At 34.0% G+C, this 19,484-nt stretch overlaps 1 protein-coding gene across 9 annotated transcripts in view; it reads left to right on the top strand.

Moving 5' to 3' along the window:
• HUWE1 (HECT, UBA and WWE domain containing E3 ubiquitin protein ligase 1) overlaps nt 1–19,484 on the top strand; it is a 564,154-nt gene that overhangs the window by 224,593 nt on the left and 320,077 nt on the right. For all 9 annotated transcript variants that reach the window (XM_089233267.1, XM_089233272.1, XM_089233273.1 and 6 more), the window contains exons 37-39: nt 4,100–4,261; nt 12,572–12,684; nt 18,021–18,102. In XM_089233267.1, coding sequence (XP_089089393.1) covers nt 4,100–4,261; nt 12,572–12,684; nt 18,021–18,102 — 357 coding nt within the window. The remainder of the gene's footprint in view (nt 1–4,099; nt 4,262–12,571; nt 12,685–18,020; nt 18,103–19,484) is intronic.

Here is a 19,484-nt window from a genome sequence, read left to right as displayed (position 1 = left end):
GGAAACGAAAAGGTGTGTATACTCTCGTAAAAGGATTCAAACTAAGTACAATACTTGGCTTTTTGTGGACATTTCCCATTCTGGCTTTTTTCCCATTCCTCTACCAACGTATTTTTCACTTTTCAAGTAAAGATCTGGGCTAAATGGAACTGATTGCACAAGCACTGATTTGAACAACTATCAAATTACTTTACTTAAAAATTTTTATAAACTTAACGTATTCCCACGCATTGGCCGGCATGGCGTAAAACTCGAGGGGCGCCAGTTTTTTGAATATTGTGGCTTTGGCCACTTTTGGCATGCCGGAAAAAGTGAGGACTACATAAGATCACAGAATGCATTCAGCTGAATCAATGGATTTTCCGATTAAAGGTGATATATTATATTTTTTCTGAATCGCTCTTCCTCATTTTAAAAAAATTAGTTTTTAAATATTAATTTGTCTTGTTCTTTCTCAGGAATGAATTGAATCTATGCATTATCTTGTGTTCAGAAAACTTTGATAAGAAAGTATTTTACTTACATAGTACCTGAATTTTACTCTTTGCCATCTTACATGAATTCAACTGTTAACCTTCATTCATACACAGAGCTGCAACTAGGAAAGAGCAGGTAGGTCTCATGCCCCCAGGGGCTGTACCCAAGGGGGCACAAATTTCATTCTGAAATCTCTCCTTCAACATTACAAGAGGGGCGTAAAAATGTGCCCTTGCCCCGGGTGACCATGCATCTAGTTGCGGCCCTGTTCATACACACTTATTCATACACAAGTCAAGCACCCACGGTTTCATAACTCTTCCGACGTATCTAATGGCTGGGCCACCGGATAACTATCTTAGATGGGGAAAAAAGAAGTCAGTCAACCATTTGGATGTTTCTTTTGTACAATGAGTACACATTTTATAAGAAGTGTGATAAATGGCCAGAAGATAGAATAAAAAATTTGTATAAAATTTTTTAATTTATTTGTATTTTTTTTCCGTTCAATGTTAGGGCATTGTGCTTGATGAACATGTGCAAGCTTATTCATGTTCTGTCACATAAGTTTGAGGAATTGACAGATGCACATTTTTTTTTTTCACGGAATGCTTAATCGTAAGCCGTGGCTCAGCTTTTACAGTATAATACTTTTTTACAGGATTTTCACCCTTGGCATATTCTAGTGCTACTGTGTGGTCATCATTCTGGGATCTCATCACGAGCATCCAGGTTTTTACCCCACTTGTTGGCACAGTGGTGGTCTACTGAAGTTCGTTTTCTGAGGTTTCTCAACTTATAAAAGCACTGTTGAACGGTTACAGGTTTATCCTGCTTGAAAGTACGAGTTTACTCATGACCGGTCAACAATGTAATAATATGCTTATATTTATTTCCACCTCTACGCTTTTTGTTATTCTCATTATAACCTATTAAATTTTTAAAAAAAGCCACACATGAGTGTCCTTACCTTATTTTTTTAGAGCATTGTTCAGAGAAGCGACGAACAATGATATAAAAATGTATATATCAAGTACTGGTACTAGCTGAAAATTATCAACTAAGCAATGAAATGTTGCAGCAATTGGATACATTCAAGGATTTAGGTATTGCAAATGAGCCGCATTCTCGATTTCACTGAGCATTATCATGGTATAGTTTGCAAAGCTAATAGAATTTGATACATGTTATGTATGGTTTATCACAAATGTGATGCGCATGCCATATGCTTTCTCTGTGTACGTTTGCCCGACTCTGGTTCACAAGTATGGGCTGATCTAGGCGTAGTCCGGGGGGGGGGGTCTAACATTTTCATAGGGCTTACATGATATAATTCTGGCACACTATAATTTTCGAAAGTGTGTAAATATGTAAGCTTGTAAGCTGTTACTTCCATCCAAATACTGCCCCCCTCCCAAATGTGACTTTGCATGCCAGGGGGGGGGGGGTTGGTACGACCTTAGAATCACCGCCCAGCGTATAACCTTCACAAGGGTGAAGCTCGCTGGACTCTGGAGACATGAGTCTTCACAGGCACTATGACAGTCTTTGTTTATAAAATTTTCGCTTGCACTAAATTTTTTCAAAAACAAATTAGTTTGTATACTTAGAAATGATTTCCACTGCTGGGTGAGGTTGTAGACCCAGGCAAAGACGGGGGGCCAAGAAAGTGGTGAGAAGAAAACATGGTCCAAAGAGGATTACAGGGGGTAAAGGAGTTAAGAAACACTATCAATTATGCTCTGCGTAAATAAACATGATACTGTATTTGATTTTCTGATGCAGGGCTTTCCAATCACATTGGATAATTGAGGTTCTGCCGTATTCTACTTGAGTAGTAATAAAGAGGTAAAGATAAACAAATGAAAAATAAATTAAAAAATTTCGCCTATACTGTGAAAAATTATCTCAAAAGCCAGGATGTCATAATTCGGGGGTTTATCTCTATCTTGCATTCAGTATTTCACAGTCAATGAGATGTAATACAATGTAATTTTCATGCCAAAATAAAAGTGAATGTCATTGCATATCCTAAAATTGAGCGATAAGAATTTCTATTATAAGCTAAAAGCGAGTTTTAGGTAGGGTATTTGTTGCTGAAGAGCAGCCTTTATACTTTCTGAAAATTCCTCTTTATTTACAAAAAGATTAGGTCTTCTTTGAATCAACCATTCAAAAGGGGCTTGTCAAACGTCTGTATCTGCTAAGTTAATTGCAAACTGTCCCCTCCTGCGGAAGACGTAGAAGCCATTTTGTCATTTTCAACTCCCAAAGCTTTTGCAAGTACAGTGGTCATTTTGTGGAGAAAGGAGAGTGATGCTAAGCCAGCTTGGTGATTCTTTATGGGGGGGAAAGCAAGGCAGTATATTTATGGCCGGGACTGTTAGGAAGTCATGAACTTCACATGTACCTTCACGTGCAGGATCGCCAGTTGGTTAAACAGCCTTCACACCTTTTCCTAAGTAGTCATTTTCAAGTTACGGGGGATAATCGATTATGGGGGGAAAATGTCTGGTCTGAAAAACCCTAATTTGGGAAGTTTCTGAGAGAATCTTAAGAACAGAAAAAATTGTATAAAATGACATCAATTTCATTTAAATAACTAGATTTAATGGTGCACTGAAAGATTCTAGTCCAAAATCGAATTGTTAAAATTTTCAATTGTCAATTATGCGATACCCTTTTAGTCACAATCAATCAAATTTACCAAACACTTGTCCATTGCACTAGCTTTGAAAGAGCCTATAATAAATCATAGCAGTGATCTCATTCAGGAGAAATTTAGTCTTTTATTTGCAATATATCACTGAAATCTGTTCATCTAAGTAATTTTAGTAGGAAGGAGTAGGTAAACTTTGCTTAATGGTGCTTAGAAAAATCACCAACGAAGAAGGCAGGAAAAAATCAAAACTCCTTTTTTTGATTCGACAATCTATGTGTGTTGTCTTCAGAAGATACAAAATATCACTCTGACCGAGGATCTCACTTATTTTGATCTCAGAATCTCCATAAATTGATGTTTTTTCAGACTTGATGCATTTTTTCCCCATAATCCACCATAATAATTCAAGTTAGGGTAGGGTTGGTAGGGTGTTTTTGTTTGACTTGGGCTCATCTATCACCCCTTTTTGTTTGTCAGAACATGTCTCGTTCACCCTGTATAGGTTACACATATGAAATTTATAATTAAAAATTCTCAATGTTGAACCAAATTTCGATTGTAACATTTTTTTTCTAATATACTATACATAAGTGTGAAGGTGAAAAAAATCTTGAAGATATAAAAATGTGCATATTCTAGTAGTAGTGAAGATATTTCTGGAACATGATTATAAGCATTTTCTTTTAAAGTCATAGGGGCCATTCAAGTATTACGCAAGCAGATTTTTAGTCATTTTTGACCCCCCCCCCCCCCTGTCAGCAGCTTAGAATATTTCATATCTTCAAAAAGGGTGGTTGATGACGTAAGCAACCTTCAAACCCCCCTCCCCCTTGTCATCAAAAGTCAGCAAATCCGAAACCCTCTCCTCCCTCTCTATGCTGACGTAATACTTGAATGACCCCATAGAAAAATGCCCAGCAAATATAATTTCAGGTTTATGTTCTGCTATTTCTATTTCAGATTCAAGATGATTTAGACATTCTGCAGGAACGCTTGGATTATTGTGATATTAAAAAACCCAGGCTTTCTGTTGTGGACATTCCAGTGTCATCTAACCTTAATTGGGTTCCTCATGCTTCTCACTTAACAGTTCGTTTACATCTCCTTACACTTTTATTTGAAGTAAGTTTGTAAAGTGTGATGCTGTGTGTCTATGGTTAACCTTTTATTTTAATTTGTTATAAACTTCTGTACATTTTTTTTTTCTTTTGGTGAATTGTGCATGCACAGGTATCTCTTGCTTTATGCAATTAATCACTTTACATGATTTATTTGTGCATATCACACAATTTGCACGATACACTAGATCATGATTTATAAAAGGTCATTTAAAAAACCACAACATGTGACGTATAGTCTGGAGTTCCATTTTGAAAATAAGTTCTTACAAATCAAAGATACTACATAGCAATAAGTAAATCTGAAATCAAACTCGTGAGAGCTAACTAATGAACTTGTTTTGCTAACACACAATGCCATCCAAATTTTGATCAAACAAAAAAAAAGCTCTGATAAGACTAAACAAATAACTTTAGTCTGATTAAATTAATATTGTAGTTTTAACTCATAAATATGACAGTTGTCATATTCGTGAGATATACTCAGAATTCTCTAGATTTGCTATCAAAGTTTTCATACAGGGTGAGCTAGAAATTGTGAGCCAACTTTTTCAGGAGTAATTGAACACACCTAAAGAAGTAATTTTCTCTCACATACTGCATGACCATAATCCAAAGTAGTGAACTACTAGACAGGGCTGTCATTGAACACATAAAGCATTTTTTGCCATTTATCTTCATTTTTATCATGACTTAAAAAATTGATTGCTTTTTTTATGAATCAGATTTCTGATGCTGCAGACTAGAATGGTCTGGAAGCCCAATGACTGTCAAGTCTACTGGCTAGATGCATATGAGATTAAAAAAAAAAAAAACCTTTTTTGAGTTCTTGCTCTGGTGTCTGCAAAACAGGCTCCTTTCTAAAAAGCAGGCAGAATTAAGGGTGTGCCAGGAATTGGAGAATGCCACAAGAATTATAATTCCCTATAATTTACAATTAAAAAATGTGAGACTTTCTAAGTATTTCTTAAGATTAAAAAAAAACCAAAAACAAAACTAAGGCTTATGATTTGACTTGGTTAATCTAATCCTGTTCCAGTTTATAGCATTGTTTCAAATTTTAGATATTAATAGATTTCATCCTTTTCTTTGCCAAATGTTACTAGGGTTGATATGATACTGGTACATAAAATTCAGTTTTATTATTGATCAATGTTGATATGAATGACTAAGTTGACAACATTAGATATATGAATTGAGTGGTGGATTTGTAGAAGTGAATGCACATGGGTCCGAAAATTCATGCAAAATCACTGATGCTCTATTTTTGTTCACCTGCACATGTTTCGTGTGGAACTTAGCTAATAAAGAATGACTGCTTATAAAGCTGTAAACCACCTGGTATTTATGATTATCCCTAGAATACTAATTCTATGTCTCGGAGACATAGAGATATAGGCAGTAATATGCCGTTTTTCATTCTTTTTTTAGTAGGTATTTTAGGGTTAAGAATTGAACTTCTCACCAGAAAAAGAAACCATCAAACTTTGTTCTACGGTTTCGTTGATTCACAAAACTTTTAGAATGACTTATGTTAAGAGCTGCATTAGCACATATAGAATAATAGGTGATTGGCACATATTCAAATTGACCTTGATGTTTAATTTATAATAAGAGTAGACATTAAGACAATGTGAGAAATGTTGAAATGCAAAAATGAACAGTTTATAAAAAATTCTTGCTGTGAAATGGCGTACCAAAAAAAATACTGGTTTAAGGATTTACATTTGCTCTTTCAGAAGAGAAATATTCATATTCGGTGAATAAAAACACAGGAGAAGCAGCATTGTTTTCAAGTTCAGAGTCATGAAACAAAATCATGGTTTTGCAGTTTGGTGCTTGGGAATCTCAAATAACGAAAAATTAGTAACAACAGTCGGAAAAGAAATGTATTGCATATAATATTTATCAGAATTACATTCTGATTTCTATTTTAAAGAAGGTAGTCTAAAACACAGTTGTTGAGCTTTTCTCAATCCTACTCCCTTTGCATAATGTTTTCGCTATTTGTTATGAAAATTTAGTTTGTTTTTGTAGTTCCATCAATCATTCATTTATGTTTATAAATTATTTTTTACGTATTTTCATATTTTTTTCCCTTCTTGATAAGGTTAATAAGGTTAATTAATAATCATAAGCAGAAATGAACATGGGGGGGGGGGAGTAAGATAACACAATGATGATAAGGTCTCCAGTACCAGAAATCTTGTCTAGAGTTTCTCGTATTGTATTCCGCTCAACTCTGGGTTCCGCTAGTAATTTTAAGTTTTTCCTCAGGGTTTTTTTTTTCAATGTTCCTTTGTGCAATATACAGTAGGATTTCGGCAACCCAAAAAATAGATCAACCGGGTACAGAAAGGCACGAAACTATAGTTCAGTATGGATAGAATAAGCTGCAAAAAAAAAATTTGTGCTCTGTTCAAATTTTTTTTGCTAACTTTTGATTTTTGATGACAACAAGCATCGGCGTCAGAGCCAGGGGTGTGGTGGGTGTACGATTACCCACATTATTTTGTATCGCCAGTATTAGCACCCCCAAATTAATTCAGAAATCAAAATCTTTTTCATGATCAAGTCAAGCACCCATGTCTCCAGCGTGCAAGAATGTTAAATTAGCTTTGAATAGGATATCACAGTTTTCATGGAGCCCTTTTCCATCATGCTGCCCTGGGGCGCATAAAAATATAAGAAGCCGCTCGACTATCACGTCATCATCATTGTCGAGGCGAAACCACGAAGCTTCAGCGACAGAAATTTCTTCCTGTGTGAATGCGGCACTATTATTACCCAGATAAATGCAAAACACGAAGAAAAAGAAAATTACAGAACAAAATGTGAAAAATGAATTTCCCTGAACAATTGGATACTTTCACGTTTAACAATATGAAGCAAACCTAGACAACGAGTGTGTTTTGCCCCATCAAGCAAGTTTTTTACAAATGTCTTGGAATGTTTGGTTCAAATATAAATGTCTTCAAATTAGCCCAATCTGTTGATTCTGCTGAATGAAATTGAAAAAAAACCGATTTAAAAAAAAAAAAATACAAACTTAGGAAATTGTCGCTGAATAACTGGCTCAAAAATGTTAAACACCCAGTCGATTGCACGTGGCATGCGTGAGTGAAATGTATGCTTTAATTGCGTATACACATACATACAATATTGGCTAACAAACCAGAACATGCCTCTCAATTTGTCCCAAAGGAGGACACGAGCAGGGGGGGGGGGTAAATCGCATGTGCTCAATGTATGTATATATATATATTTGTGTATGTATATATACCAATTTTAGTGTATTTTCAAAAGCCGGGGGGGAGGACAACAGCCCCCCCAAATGACAGGCCAGCACAAGAGGTTAACGAAGCCATGCTGGAGATTTTTTGTCCATGAGCTGCTTTAATAAATTGGTGACAATTTCAGTAGAACATTAAATTACGCAAGAATCGCAGTACGTAAAACTTACATAACGTAAAAAAATATACACAAAGGTACCCTTATCCAGCGGTTCTTAAATTTTTTTTTTTGACTCACGGAGCCACGTGGGCCTCACATTTTAATTGATTTATCATTTCGTTTATTCATTTCATTTTCCTCGACCGGTCGCAGAGCCCTGGAAAATGCACACGAAGCACCGGTTGAGAACTGCTGCCCTAACCAAGCTACTAACAAGTGAATTAGCAGAAATATAATTAGTAATAACTGGGGGAAGAACTAATAACTATATATATATATATATAATTCTCTTAGCACAAGGTATAGTTTTCTGCGTGGATGATGAATGGATTATTGGATTCGGAATAAACCTCAGAACAGTGGTTAAATTTCATAGGTTTGAATATATATTCACAGATACGAATAATAAATATTTTTTGTCAAATAAATTAATCTCTTATTTACTGGTAAACTCTCTCTCTATTTTTTATTTTCTTTCTTTTTTTTTCAACTACAACGTGGGTATTTGTGCTTTTTTCAAACCAAGTAATCCTTTTCTCAATAAGCTATTCTTTTCAAGCATTGATAAGTTTGGGGAGGAGAGGACTGCATTCTTACAGGAAGGGGCAGTTTGACGACACTGTACCTGTCACTAACCGTACAATGAGGGTGGGGAAGGAACTGGTTCCTGGCGAACACATTTATGAGTTCGAGCCGAAATGACAGTAGTTGTCTTCGAACTCATATGAGTCTTCACCGTTTAGAAGGTCAAGATATTGCCGATATAGGACTTGGCTATCAGAACTCATGGTTTTTCGCTGGTGAGATGGAATTCATAATAGTCGTTCACTGCAAAATAACATTCTTGCTCTTAAGAAACAGCTTTTCTGTAACTCCGAATGGAGAGAAATTTCTTTTTAAAGAAGGCTGGCAAACATGGAAGAGGAAGATTCTGCATGCAATCGAAAAGTAATTATATATCTGAGGGAAAAGGTCACATGAGTCAAAATCAGGAATATGGGTTGGTTGTGAAAGTATCAGATTGTAATGTTTTGTCAGGTAAGTCTGACACCAGGAGGAATCTGATTCCTTAAACCAGCGGTTCTCAACTGCTGCTCCGCGGAGCTCCTGCCCCTGGAGAACAGTGTAAATAATTAAATTTGATATAATTAAAATAAATTTGTAATTGAAATGAATTTCATTAGACAACAATAAATATTTTTATGGGCATTTTATTATATTTTATGTATATATAATCTTTAGTTTTTATGATTCCATTATTAATTGGATTGCTGTATCTTTGAAATATGACATGTATATTTGTTAAGGGCATCTTTTTCTGATCCACCTCATTGGGCATTTTGCCTGTTGTGGCCTTGTATTTGTATAATGCTGCTATTTTTCCGCTTTCTTTGTATTTTGATCATACTGAGTTAACTTTGTTGCTAGCTCTGATTCTAGTTTTTATGAAAACATAATGATCTGTTCAGCAACCCTGGCTCATTTCGCATTGTCATTAAGATGGTTTTTTATTTTGGTTCCAAGTTCTTAACATTTTGAACAGGCATCTACTTATGGACAATGACCAACAGACAAATTGAAATTTTCATGAAAATACTAGAACAAAATTTTCATTTCATGTTCTGGATTCAATTCAATTTTTATTAATATATTAGATGAATGATAACAATACATTAGGTTAGTGAAAACCATCAAGGAGATACCAAGGTCCCATACTGGTTGTTACAATGAAGTTAATTCAATAACATTTCAATTATCATACAGTGTAAAATAGTCACTATTTACTGATTTTTGAGATTGAAAACAAAAAATCATGAAAAAAACATCAAAATAGGAAGGGGGGTTGGGGGGGGATGTGATTACACAAACACATATAATACATAAAGTACAAATATATATAAATAATGCAATAATGCAACAGTCACAGGGGGGTGCTTTAGTGATCATAAAAAAAAAACTATAAATCAACATATGATTATGTATGAATTGGACTGGCAGAGCAGAGTTGACAGCATGGGTATTTTAATGAATAATTCGACAGCTGGAGGTGAAAAGACAGTAATACACACACAACAGGGAGTGATTGAGATTCCGTGGATGAAATCAGAAATAATTTTCAATATTGAAAATTTGTAGCATGTGTTTTTTGAGGTTTTTTCTGAAAATTGAAAATGAAGGGGACTGTATGAGATCATTTGGGAGGCTATTAAAAAATTTAGGAATGAGAAAGCTAAAATGTTTTTTGAGGATAGTTTTATGAACTAAAGGCATTGAGTAAATAAAATTGTGTCTATTAGATGTTCTTGACGAGTTCAGAGGTAAAGAGAATTGGTTTTTTTAATTATAAGTATGGATCAGTGATGTAATTGCTTGCCAAAATTCTAATAACTTTTTTTTTGTAAAGAAATAATGGGTGCAATATTGGTGACATAATCACTTCCCCAGAGTGGCAGACCATAAAGTAAGTGTGAATGAAACATTGAATAATAATAGGTTAACAAGAAAGATCGGTTTACATATGGTTTCAGGTTGAAGAATTTGTATAAAATGAAACGAAGTTTTGATTTTAAATGATTACTATGAGATATCCATTTTAGATTTTGATCAATATAAATACCTAGATATTTTATAGAGGATATTTGTTGTATACGTTGACAGTCACATGAATTATTACTAATACAATTTGGTTCATGGAAAATTATGTCAGTCAATATGTGGAATATTGTGTAAGGAAAAGTTGATAAATTTACTTTTGGAAATATTGATATGAAGATCATTAGCAATAAACCAATTACGAACTGTTAACAGATCGGTATTTATATTGTTGATAAGTGTTGGGTAGGCATCTCCTGAATAAAGAATTACAGTATCATCTGCAAACGTGATGATTTTACCATTGATATTTAAATTACATAGATCATTGATAAAAATTATAAATAATAATGGTCCTAAATTAGATCCTTGTGGGACTCCTTTGATTATCTTCATGGCCTTACTTAAACAATTATTGCATTTAACTTTTTGAGTTCTATTAGTGAGATAAGAATGGATAAAATTCAAAGTATTTCCTCTAATTCCATAGGAGTACAATTTTGAGAGCAAGATTTCATGATTCACGCTATCAAATGCTTTTCTTATGTCTAGAAAGATACCTATTGTTTTTCTAGATTGGTCAATATTCTTGTAGACATATTCAGAAAAGTTTAAAAGAGCAGATTCAGTATTTCTATTTGGTAGGAAACCATGTTGATTATTGGAGAAGAAATTATTGTTATTTAAAAAAGAATAAATCCTTGTTTTAATAAGTGTTTCAATTATTTTCGAGGTAGGTGACAATATTGAGATGGGCCTATAGTTGCTGAGGTTATTCTGATTACCATTTTTAAAAATAGGAATAACTATGGCTGATTTGAGTGATTCAGGAAATTCACCCCTTTCAATGCAATTATTAATTAGGTCAGCCAGTAGTTGATACATGCATTCAGGAAAGCTCTTTAGAATTTTAGTAGTCAAGGTATCATAACAAGATGCAGTGCCTTTGAGAGATTTTGCTATTTTGTAGACTTCAGTTCGATCTGTGGGGGCCAGAAAAATTGATTTGTCACTGCGAGGAATATACTGCTCAAAATTTCCGTATTCATGGGTTTGTTGTGTAATATTTATGAAATGGTTATTAAAATCATTAGTCAGTTTACTCTAAAAACATTTTGTACATGATCTGAGTCCAACAGATATTTTTTGATGGTATTTGCATAATAAACTATAATAAACTTGTTTTGCAAGAATACTATCAATAAACTGGTGATTTTATGGCTATCTTCACCAGCAATTTTTCTTGAACAAGTGCCAGCTGATTTTCTTATGTGATGAAGACTTAGATTGTTACTCTTCAAAGAGCAAAGTCGCTCAACTTTTATCTTATGTATCCTTAAAAGGATTTTAATGTGACACAACATACGGTTTGTCTGTTAAACTTGATGTGGTGCACAAAAGCTGTTGAATTTGAATCTGAGTTTTACTTTTAGTTTCAAGGACAGAATTAGGCATGTTTTGTTACAGGTTCTAGGCTGGTGAACATCGATTAATCCTTTTAAAATGACATCGGCATCAGGTGGGAAAGTTGAGAGTTTAATATGTAACAGTGAGACTATGAGAAGTAGTCAGTGCATGCATGGCAGAGGAGATGACCCGGTTTGAAAATGAATGCTGGAATGAAATCAATCGAGAAATGCTTCAATATTTCGAAACAACAAAGACTTGATTTTCTGAATGTTTGCATTGGAAGAATGCATGTGTCAAGGGGATATGATTGATGCGTTAAAAATTTTCAATGGGATGTACCATGAGTTAAGTAATTCAACAAGGGGACACCGGTATTGATTAATAAGGGACAACTTCAGGTTGTGATGTCACAAAAATGTTTTTAACAGGGTTGTGAATAAATGAAATGAGTTATATTTGGGTGTCAGAATTCTATTACAATGGCACGTATAAAAAAGAAATGTTTTCCCACATTGAGATAAATCAAGAAGCTATCCATACCTAGATAGAATATTTTTTTATGGGTCGAGTATATTATATATTTTCATAGTCATCAGTTTTTTTTCTGTGGTAATTGGTATTTTTGGTTGCTGTATTTTCATATGATTTTGACATATTCTCATATGATTGACATCTATATTTTTGGGTATCTTTTGCAGATATCTCATTGGACATTTTGCTAGTTGATGCCTTTGTATTTGTATCTCTGTAAAAAAATTAAACCAAAATTTATGTACTGAAATAAATATTTCTGTAAACCAACACTGTACAATGAATATTTTTTAATACAATTTATTTAATTTTCATTCAATGGTTCTAGGAGATGAAGTTGGAGTGTGCTGAGCTTGTTGAATGTCTTTTGATTCCAAAAGTTATAGATATTCTTGAAAGTGCAACAGCTTGCTTAAATGAAGTTGGAGAACCTGCTCCTAAGTATGAGGTTTTTTAATTTCATTAACCTTATGAACTTTTGCTGTAAAACTCTTGTTAATGGTCAGAGCTCTAAAGTTTAGACAAAAAAAATTCCCTAATACTAAGATTAGCAGGCACAAAAGGCATAAAAAATACTTAAAACAGTCACAGTGAAAAAAGTTTGTATATTTGATGAGAAAAAAAATGACTAAACTAAGATTTCAAGTGTCCAAAAAATGGCTGTAAGATTAGCTGTACTTTCTCTCTACTGCACTTAATTTATAATAACTGTATTAATACCAAAGTTGATATCTGCATACAAAAAAAAGTGTTCATTGACTACAAAGTTTGTCAGGTAATTCTACCAAATAACATAAACATAATTACCATGCGAAATAATGTTGAAGTTAAACCTGGCTGTAATCATTCTCAATGTAACAATAAATCTCTCTACATCAACATTTGTTCAAATTTTGTTTATCATTGCCTATAACCAAACATAGAACTCCTTTTAATACAACATTATTCTTTACTAAAACTCGTCAGATCCTTATTTTGTACCACCTGATCTCTTAATAAATGTTGAAGTTACAGTTGATATTTTTTTTCCCCCGTTAAAGTGTGATGCAATAGACACATTTATAGGGGCAAACATCTTTTCATGCATAATCTATCAATTAAAAAATATTAATTTTTTTTGGAGGATAAATATTTATAGTGCATTTTCTGCTTACATTAACAATGCAGTTTTGTTAATATGCCAACAACAGCTTGAATTTGGAAGCATGTGATAAAAAATGTTGCCTTTCAATAATAGTGGTTCTACAACAATATTTTTTGTTGGTCTATAGAATATCATTTTATCAGAATTTCACTGCAGTCGAATTAAAGAATAAAAATAGTATCAAACTACAAAGTTTTCATATGGATTTGGTTCACAAACATCTTGCATAATAACTCCATATTTATCAGATCTTTTATTGTTGAAATTGATATTTTTAGTTTGGTCTGTGTGTGTGTCATTTTGAGAGAGAATCCAGTTTGAAGTCAGTTATTTTGTAAAAACTTCATACGTAGTCTAATTTCATCTGTTACAGTGAAAGCATTAGCTAATATTTTGGCAGAACATCAGTAGAACGCTGTATTTTAACCCTATGAAAGACAAGATACCCTCAGCTCGTGGTACAACCTAATCTTATTTTTCTTATCTTAAAAAAAAATCACTAACCTTGTTAATTATCTTAATGCAGTCCCAAGAGATGATAGATGAAATTTCTATCTCCTAACTGCAGGTAGGATATTCCAGCACATTCAAACAAATACGCAATGTTCTCAATTGTATTGCCAACTATGTACGGGCATGCATTTCCATGCAACAATAAATACTCCAGTAATAAGTCTCTGCGTTTAGAGCAGATTATTTACTTTAGATTGTTGTCAAATAAATCGGTATTTACAGTGTTTTCCTGTGTATAATCTGTAGTATTGTGTAATCTGCACATGCAAATTTCATTCACCAATGGTGGTATTTCGAAAAATGAAAGGGGATGTTTGTCATGTGTTTCAACAGAGAAAAATCTTAAGTTTCCTATTCATATTTATACTCCATCTATAAATATTTTGAATAAAGCATGCAGTTAAAAAATGTTTTTGTCAATTATAATGTCAATAATTGGCAATCGTGACTGATCCTGATACAGAATATTAATGAATCTTGCTTATAATATAAATGAGAACCAAATGACCAAGTATAATGATACATTGTTCGCCACTTTTGATTCAGTTTCTATGGCTTTTTCTAAAGAAATTCTTGGAGTATATTAGTGTTTAAAGCAGCGTTTCCTAAAACCTTTTGAAGCTCGCTGCACCCTTGGGAATAACATTAAAAACTTCAGGTACCCTTCCTTGAATACAGAATACAGTTTACTACAACAAAAATCACTGTAAAAATACATCAGTAGAGTTTTGTTTGATTAGTCATTAAAGTGAAACTTGTGATTGATGCTTGTATAACAGATACTTGGAATCAGGCCTTACAGTTGGCAATGAAACATGTAAATTATCCTTAAGATCTTGCAGTCTATTTCTTGCCAGATGGCAGCGCTACACATAACAAGCATTACACTTACACAGAAACAAATGTCACGCTAGGTTCACAACATATATATGCACATTCCGGCATGTACCAATTCATTAGAAATTCCATAGAGGAATGTGTACAAGGTGCATGTGCGGTTGAGTAGTAGTTTATTTCTTGCTTTGCATTTTGTCATAGCAGAGAAAGCTTGCTCACATACATACATATAATGTTGAAAAGGGGGAAAGTTCACTCATGGTGAACTTACCTTTGATACTGGAATCAGCACGAACATCAATAAATTCACCTCGTTCACAAGCAGTGAAATCTATTTCTTCCTGACTGTCTGCAAAATCAAATGGTGAGACAACCCAGTCTGAATTATCAGTAGAATGAGATGGAAAGTACATATTTATTGCATCTTGCAATATTGAAAAATGAGGTTTAATCAGTTTATCTGAAGGTGTGTGTGGTGTCACTCTCCATTATTACTTCGTGTTTTGGCAGCTCACTGATGCAAAAATAAATCGAAGAAAAAAAATGTACCTTGCAGGGAATTGAACTCACAACTGGTCACATGCTACGTGAGCACCTTAGACCATTAAACCAGAAAGCCAACAAATCCTCTTTCCTTAGAGATCTAGAGATCGTATGCACTGTGAACAGAGCCATACATGGGCAGACAGATCTAACTCAGGCCAAAGCTCGTATTGCTAACACTGCCACCAGATGGCGACTTATCTGATAAGTCTGTGGCTCATGAGAGTAATTAATTTCACTTGATTTATTTTAAAACCTTGAGTGGATCGTAATATTTTTTTACTTATCTCCATAATATCTCGCGGCACCCCTTAGCCAATATCACAGCATAAAAGTTTCACAACTTTTGTGCTCTGGTTTAGAGTATAGTTATTATTATTGTATATTACTGTACCAACGTGTTTTTCTATTGGTACCTACTGATGAAAAAAAAAGTTATTACTTGTTTGACACTCTGACTTTATATGACCCCTAAACGGGACATTCCCTTTTTGTCAGATATGTCATTTTTTCCCTTACACCCAGATATGTCATTCATGTTGCAAAGGGTTGTCTAGTTATTAAAATAAAATTGTTGACATTTATTTTGACACCCTGTGCTCAAGAATCAAGTTACAAAGTTGTTGCCATGTCTCTCCTGATGCTAAAAAAATAAAATTCCTTTTTTCTGAATGCAATATTCACTGAGAAATTTCAATTTAAAAAAAAAAAAAAGAAGGGAAATTGTGTGTGGGGGTAGAAAACAGTGTTAAATATGGGTCAACTATTTTACCCGTATTTAATGCTGTTTTTCCCCAACTCTGCCCTCCGTTTCTCAAATTTGAATATGTCCTCAAATATTGTACTTGGAAACATAAAAATTTTTTTGTTGACATCAGAAGAGATAGGGTAACAACTTCATAATTCGGTTCTTGAGCACAGGGTGTCGATATACATGTCAACAATTTTATTTTAATAACTAGACAACCCTTTGCAACATGAATAACATATCTTTGTGCTACACATCAATAGGAAATTTTTGTGTGTGGAAATGAATGTGTGCCTCTAGGATCAACTGTTCATCAGTAAAATATTGTATGCATGAAAATGAGTTCTAAAATGGGAGCATTCTAAGCGGGATAAAGTTTTGTTTTTTTATATACACGATATAACAACACTTGCACATAATGTATAATAAGGTTTTTTAACTATTTATTTTATGATTTCAGGTGCATCTAATAAAAAATAAATTGTAGTTTAGATAGATTAAATCATTTCCTTCCATTGAGCAGTTAAAAACACTATGAAACTAATTCAAAATTTATTATAGCAGAAAAAGAATAATGTAACATTCATAAACATTTTTTTCTAATTTCTTAGTAATTTTTTTCAGGTATCAAGTACTAATAGCATGGAGACTATTTTGAATCAAGGATATCTTCTATTACAGTGTTTATCTCTTATGATGCATATAAATCCTTGCAAAGTGATTTCCTGGTGGAATGATTTTCTTTTTTCCTCCCTGATGGTCCATAACTCTGATCTACCACCATTTAACCGCTTCGTATTTTCAAACCTGAATACGGCAGATTCACCAGATTTGTGTTGGAGACGCACAGTGTGTTTCTGTGTGTGTGTCCAGTGCTTGTTTTGTTTTCAGGGGGTAGTGCCATCTATCCTCCAAATTGCTAATGTGTTGATTTGAAATTTTATTTGTACATATTTGTGTTGTAGGTCTGTGTGATCATTGTGGTGGTAATCATTTTTTTTTTTTCAAATTGATAACTCAAAAGTGGAAAACCTTCGAAATCATATTTAGCCGACTACCACTGGTCAATCATGAGTTTGAAACCCAGATTTGTGCCAAAGACAAAATCAAACGAGGGCTGGTTCTCCCCCTTCCAGAAGATCAGAAATTAAAAATATTTTTATACAAAACTAAGTATTGAAATTATACATTTCTATTCTATCTGTTAGTTTCAAATTGATTTTGAGTGTTAATGACCCAAACTGTCTGAGGGGAAAATGTGTGCTCCCATCCAAAGGTAGATTCTGCATAAAATGGGGACAATCACATTATGGCTAGATGGAAAAACTATGGATATTAAAGGCAGATCTTTTACATATTCGGTTTTTTCTTCCAACGATTTGGGAAAATATTTTACAATTTAAATGAACATAACAATCCTTTGTAATTTTTCAAAAATAGAGCATTCACAGTCTTGTAGGATCAAAGCAAATTTATACCGTATAGGTGCGGTCTTTCAAAGCCAGTAAATAGCTGGGAAAGTACTGTAATTTTCCCTAGTATTTTACTTGCAGGGGGAAAAAACTCAAATTCATTATGGCCCCTCATTCAAAGATGTAACTAGATATCTTGTGACCTTATTCTTCAACAGCCTGTTTGTTTTTCAATACAGTACAGTAAAATGCTTCATTTGTACTTGAAACTACATTTCAAAGTCACGCGATCAAGATAGACTGTAGAAAGAGGGGGAAAAAGTTGGTGGTTTTCCCTGTACTTCTTGGAACTATTAACCAAGTTTTTATGTGTGTGTGTGCGCATCTTTTTTTCCGAAATTCCAGGTATTAGATTCGTCATAGCACATCAGCGGCACCTCTGAATTACAATATTGAAATGAAGTTGAATAACATGATCATAGTAAAATTATATTTGATCATTCATGTGCAGATGGAAGTTTGAGAAGATGTTGCATGACAAGAATGTGAATAATTTAATTCATTTTCTTTTCATTCTCAGATGGCTGCCACTTCTGTTGCTACTGGTTGATTTGTACGAAAAAGCTGCTGTAATGACGAAAAGGAAAGCTCCTCTTCTTGGGGTAAGTTAAAAGTCATCATTTCTATACATGATTGTATCAAATTAAATTTCAGTTTTACATTTTACCCGTATTGCACAGAATGTGTTTTTCAACTTTTCCTTCAGTGGAATGAATGCATTTTAACTTTTCCCAATAAAACTTCAAGCAGTCTTCATGGAAAGTACAGGAAGCATTAAAATATTTTTATAAAAAAAGTTTAAGGTGGCCAAAATGTTTTTCTGGAAAAAAATTGAAAGAAAATTTCAGCAGTATTGAGAGTATCCACCCTCCGTTTCTCAGCTCTGTAGTGTAGTGTGGACAACCGTAGAAACTATTGCCAATTCGTAGCAGTTGGCAGCTCTGGAATATTAAAAAACTCTGAAATATGTTTGAGCCTGGCCATTTAGCAAGACAGTCTTGCCCACAGTGAGAGGAAGCAAACTATGAGCTTTGTTTTGATCGTGTGATGCTCACATTCAGAGGTGAATATGGAGGGAGAGTGAAATGATCCCCCGGTAAAGTTTTATTGACACAGGTGGATATTAGCCTACTTTCCTTCTTCGTTCACCATAGAAACCTTCAGTGATAGCCCCTCCCATCTGAAAAGCCTGTATCCGCTTATGTGCTCAACAGACAAAGTGAATATGCAAGCCCTTGAATGAACTGGTGCTCATCTGTCTTTGATATATGTACTGCTCTCATGGACAAAAAAAATGTTATTTATAAAAACCTGTTTAAACTTTTAAAAGGCGAAACGCTTAATTTTTTCAAGTATAAGTAAGGGCATTTCTGGATCAATCCAATCAACAGTGGTTTTCCAGATTGATTTTAGAGATTTTATTTCCGTAGAATTTGAATGAGTAAAAGAAAAAAATTTTCTTTGGTAACAAGTTTCGTGTTTTTGCAGTGTTTATCTGCCTTGTACTGCAACTGAAGCACAAAAAGCTATTACTCCAATGAAGGGGAATGACTGGTAACCAACCAAGCAGAGAAACCTTACCAACCAACACCTCATTGGGCATTTTGCCTGTTGTGGCATTGTATTTGTTTTGGCTTTCTCCTATAAGCAACATTCTTGTTAATTTTCTAATTCGGGCAGATTTTGAATTTCGCTGTACAAAGTATCAAGTTATTTTTATCCTCTATGTAAGTAAGATGTGATAAGACCCATATTCGTGTTGCCCTTGGCTAGACAGTCAAAGCAATTTGTCATATCTACTAATAAGGTATTTAGTTTTCTTTCACAGACGCATTTTTATTTTGTCCAACAGCTTGAAGGGAACCTTGTATCATAGATGCTACAGAACTTATGATAGAAAAAAATACTATTTGAGGGTTATGGGGTTGAGGTTAAAGAAACTGAGTAACACCAAGGCTTTTTAAGCATCTTATCGGGTGTGACA

Source organism: Pholcus phalangioides, unplaced genomic scaffold (genome assembly GCF_987345545.1).
Source record: "Pholcus phalangioides strain wild (caught in Gottingen) unplaced genomic scaffold, Ppha-v1.0 ptg000007l_1, whole genome shotgun sequence".
NCBI lineage: Eukaryota > Metazoa > Arthropoda > Arachnida > Araneae > Pholcidae > Pholcus > Pholcus phalangioides.
Note: the sequence above shows the minus strand (reverse complement) of the source record. Positions and strands in the feature narration are given on the sequence as shown.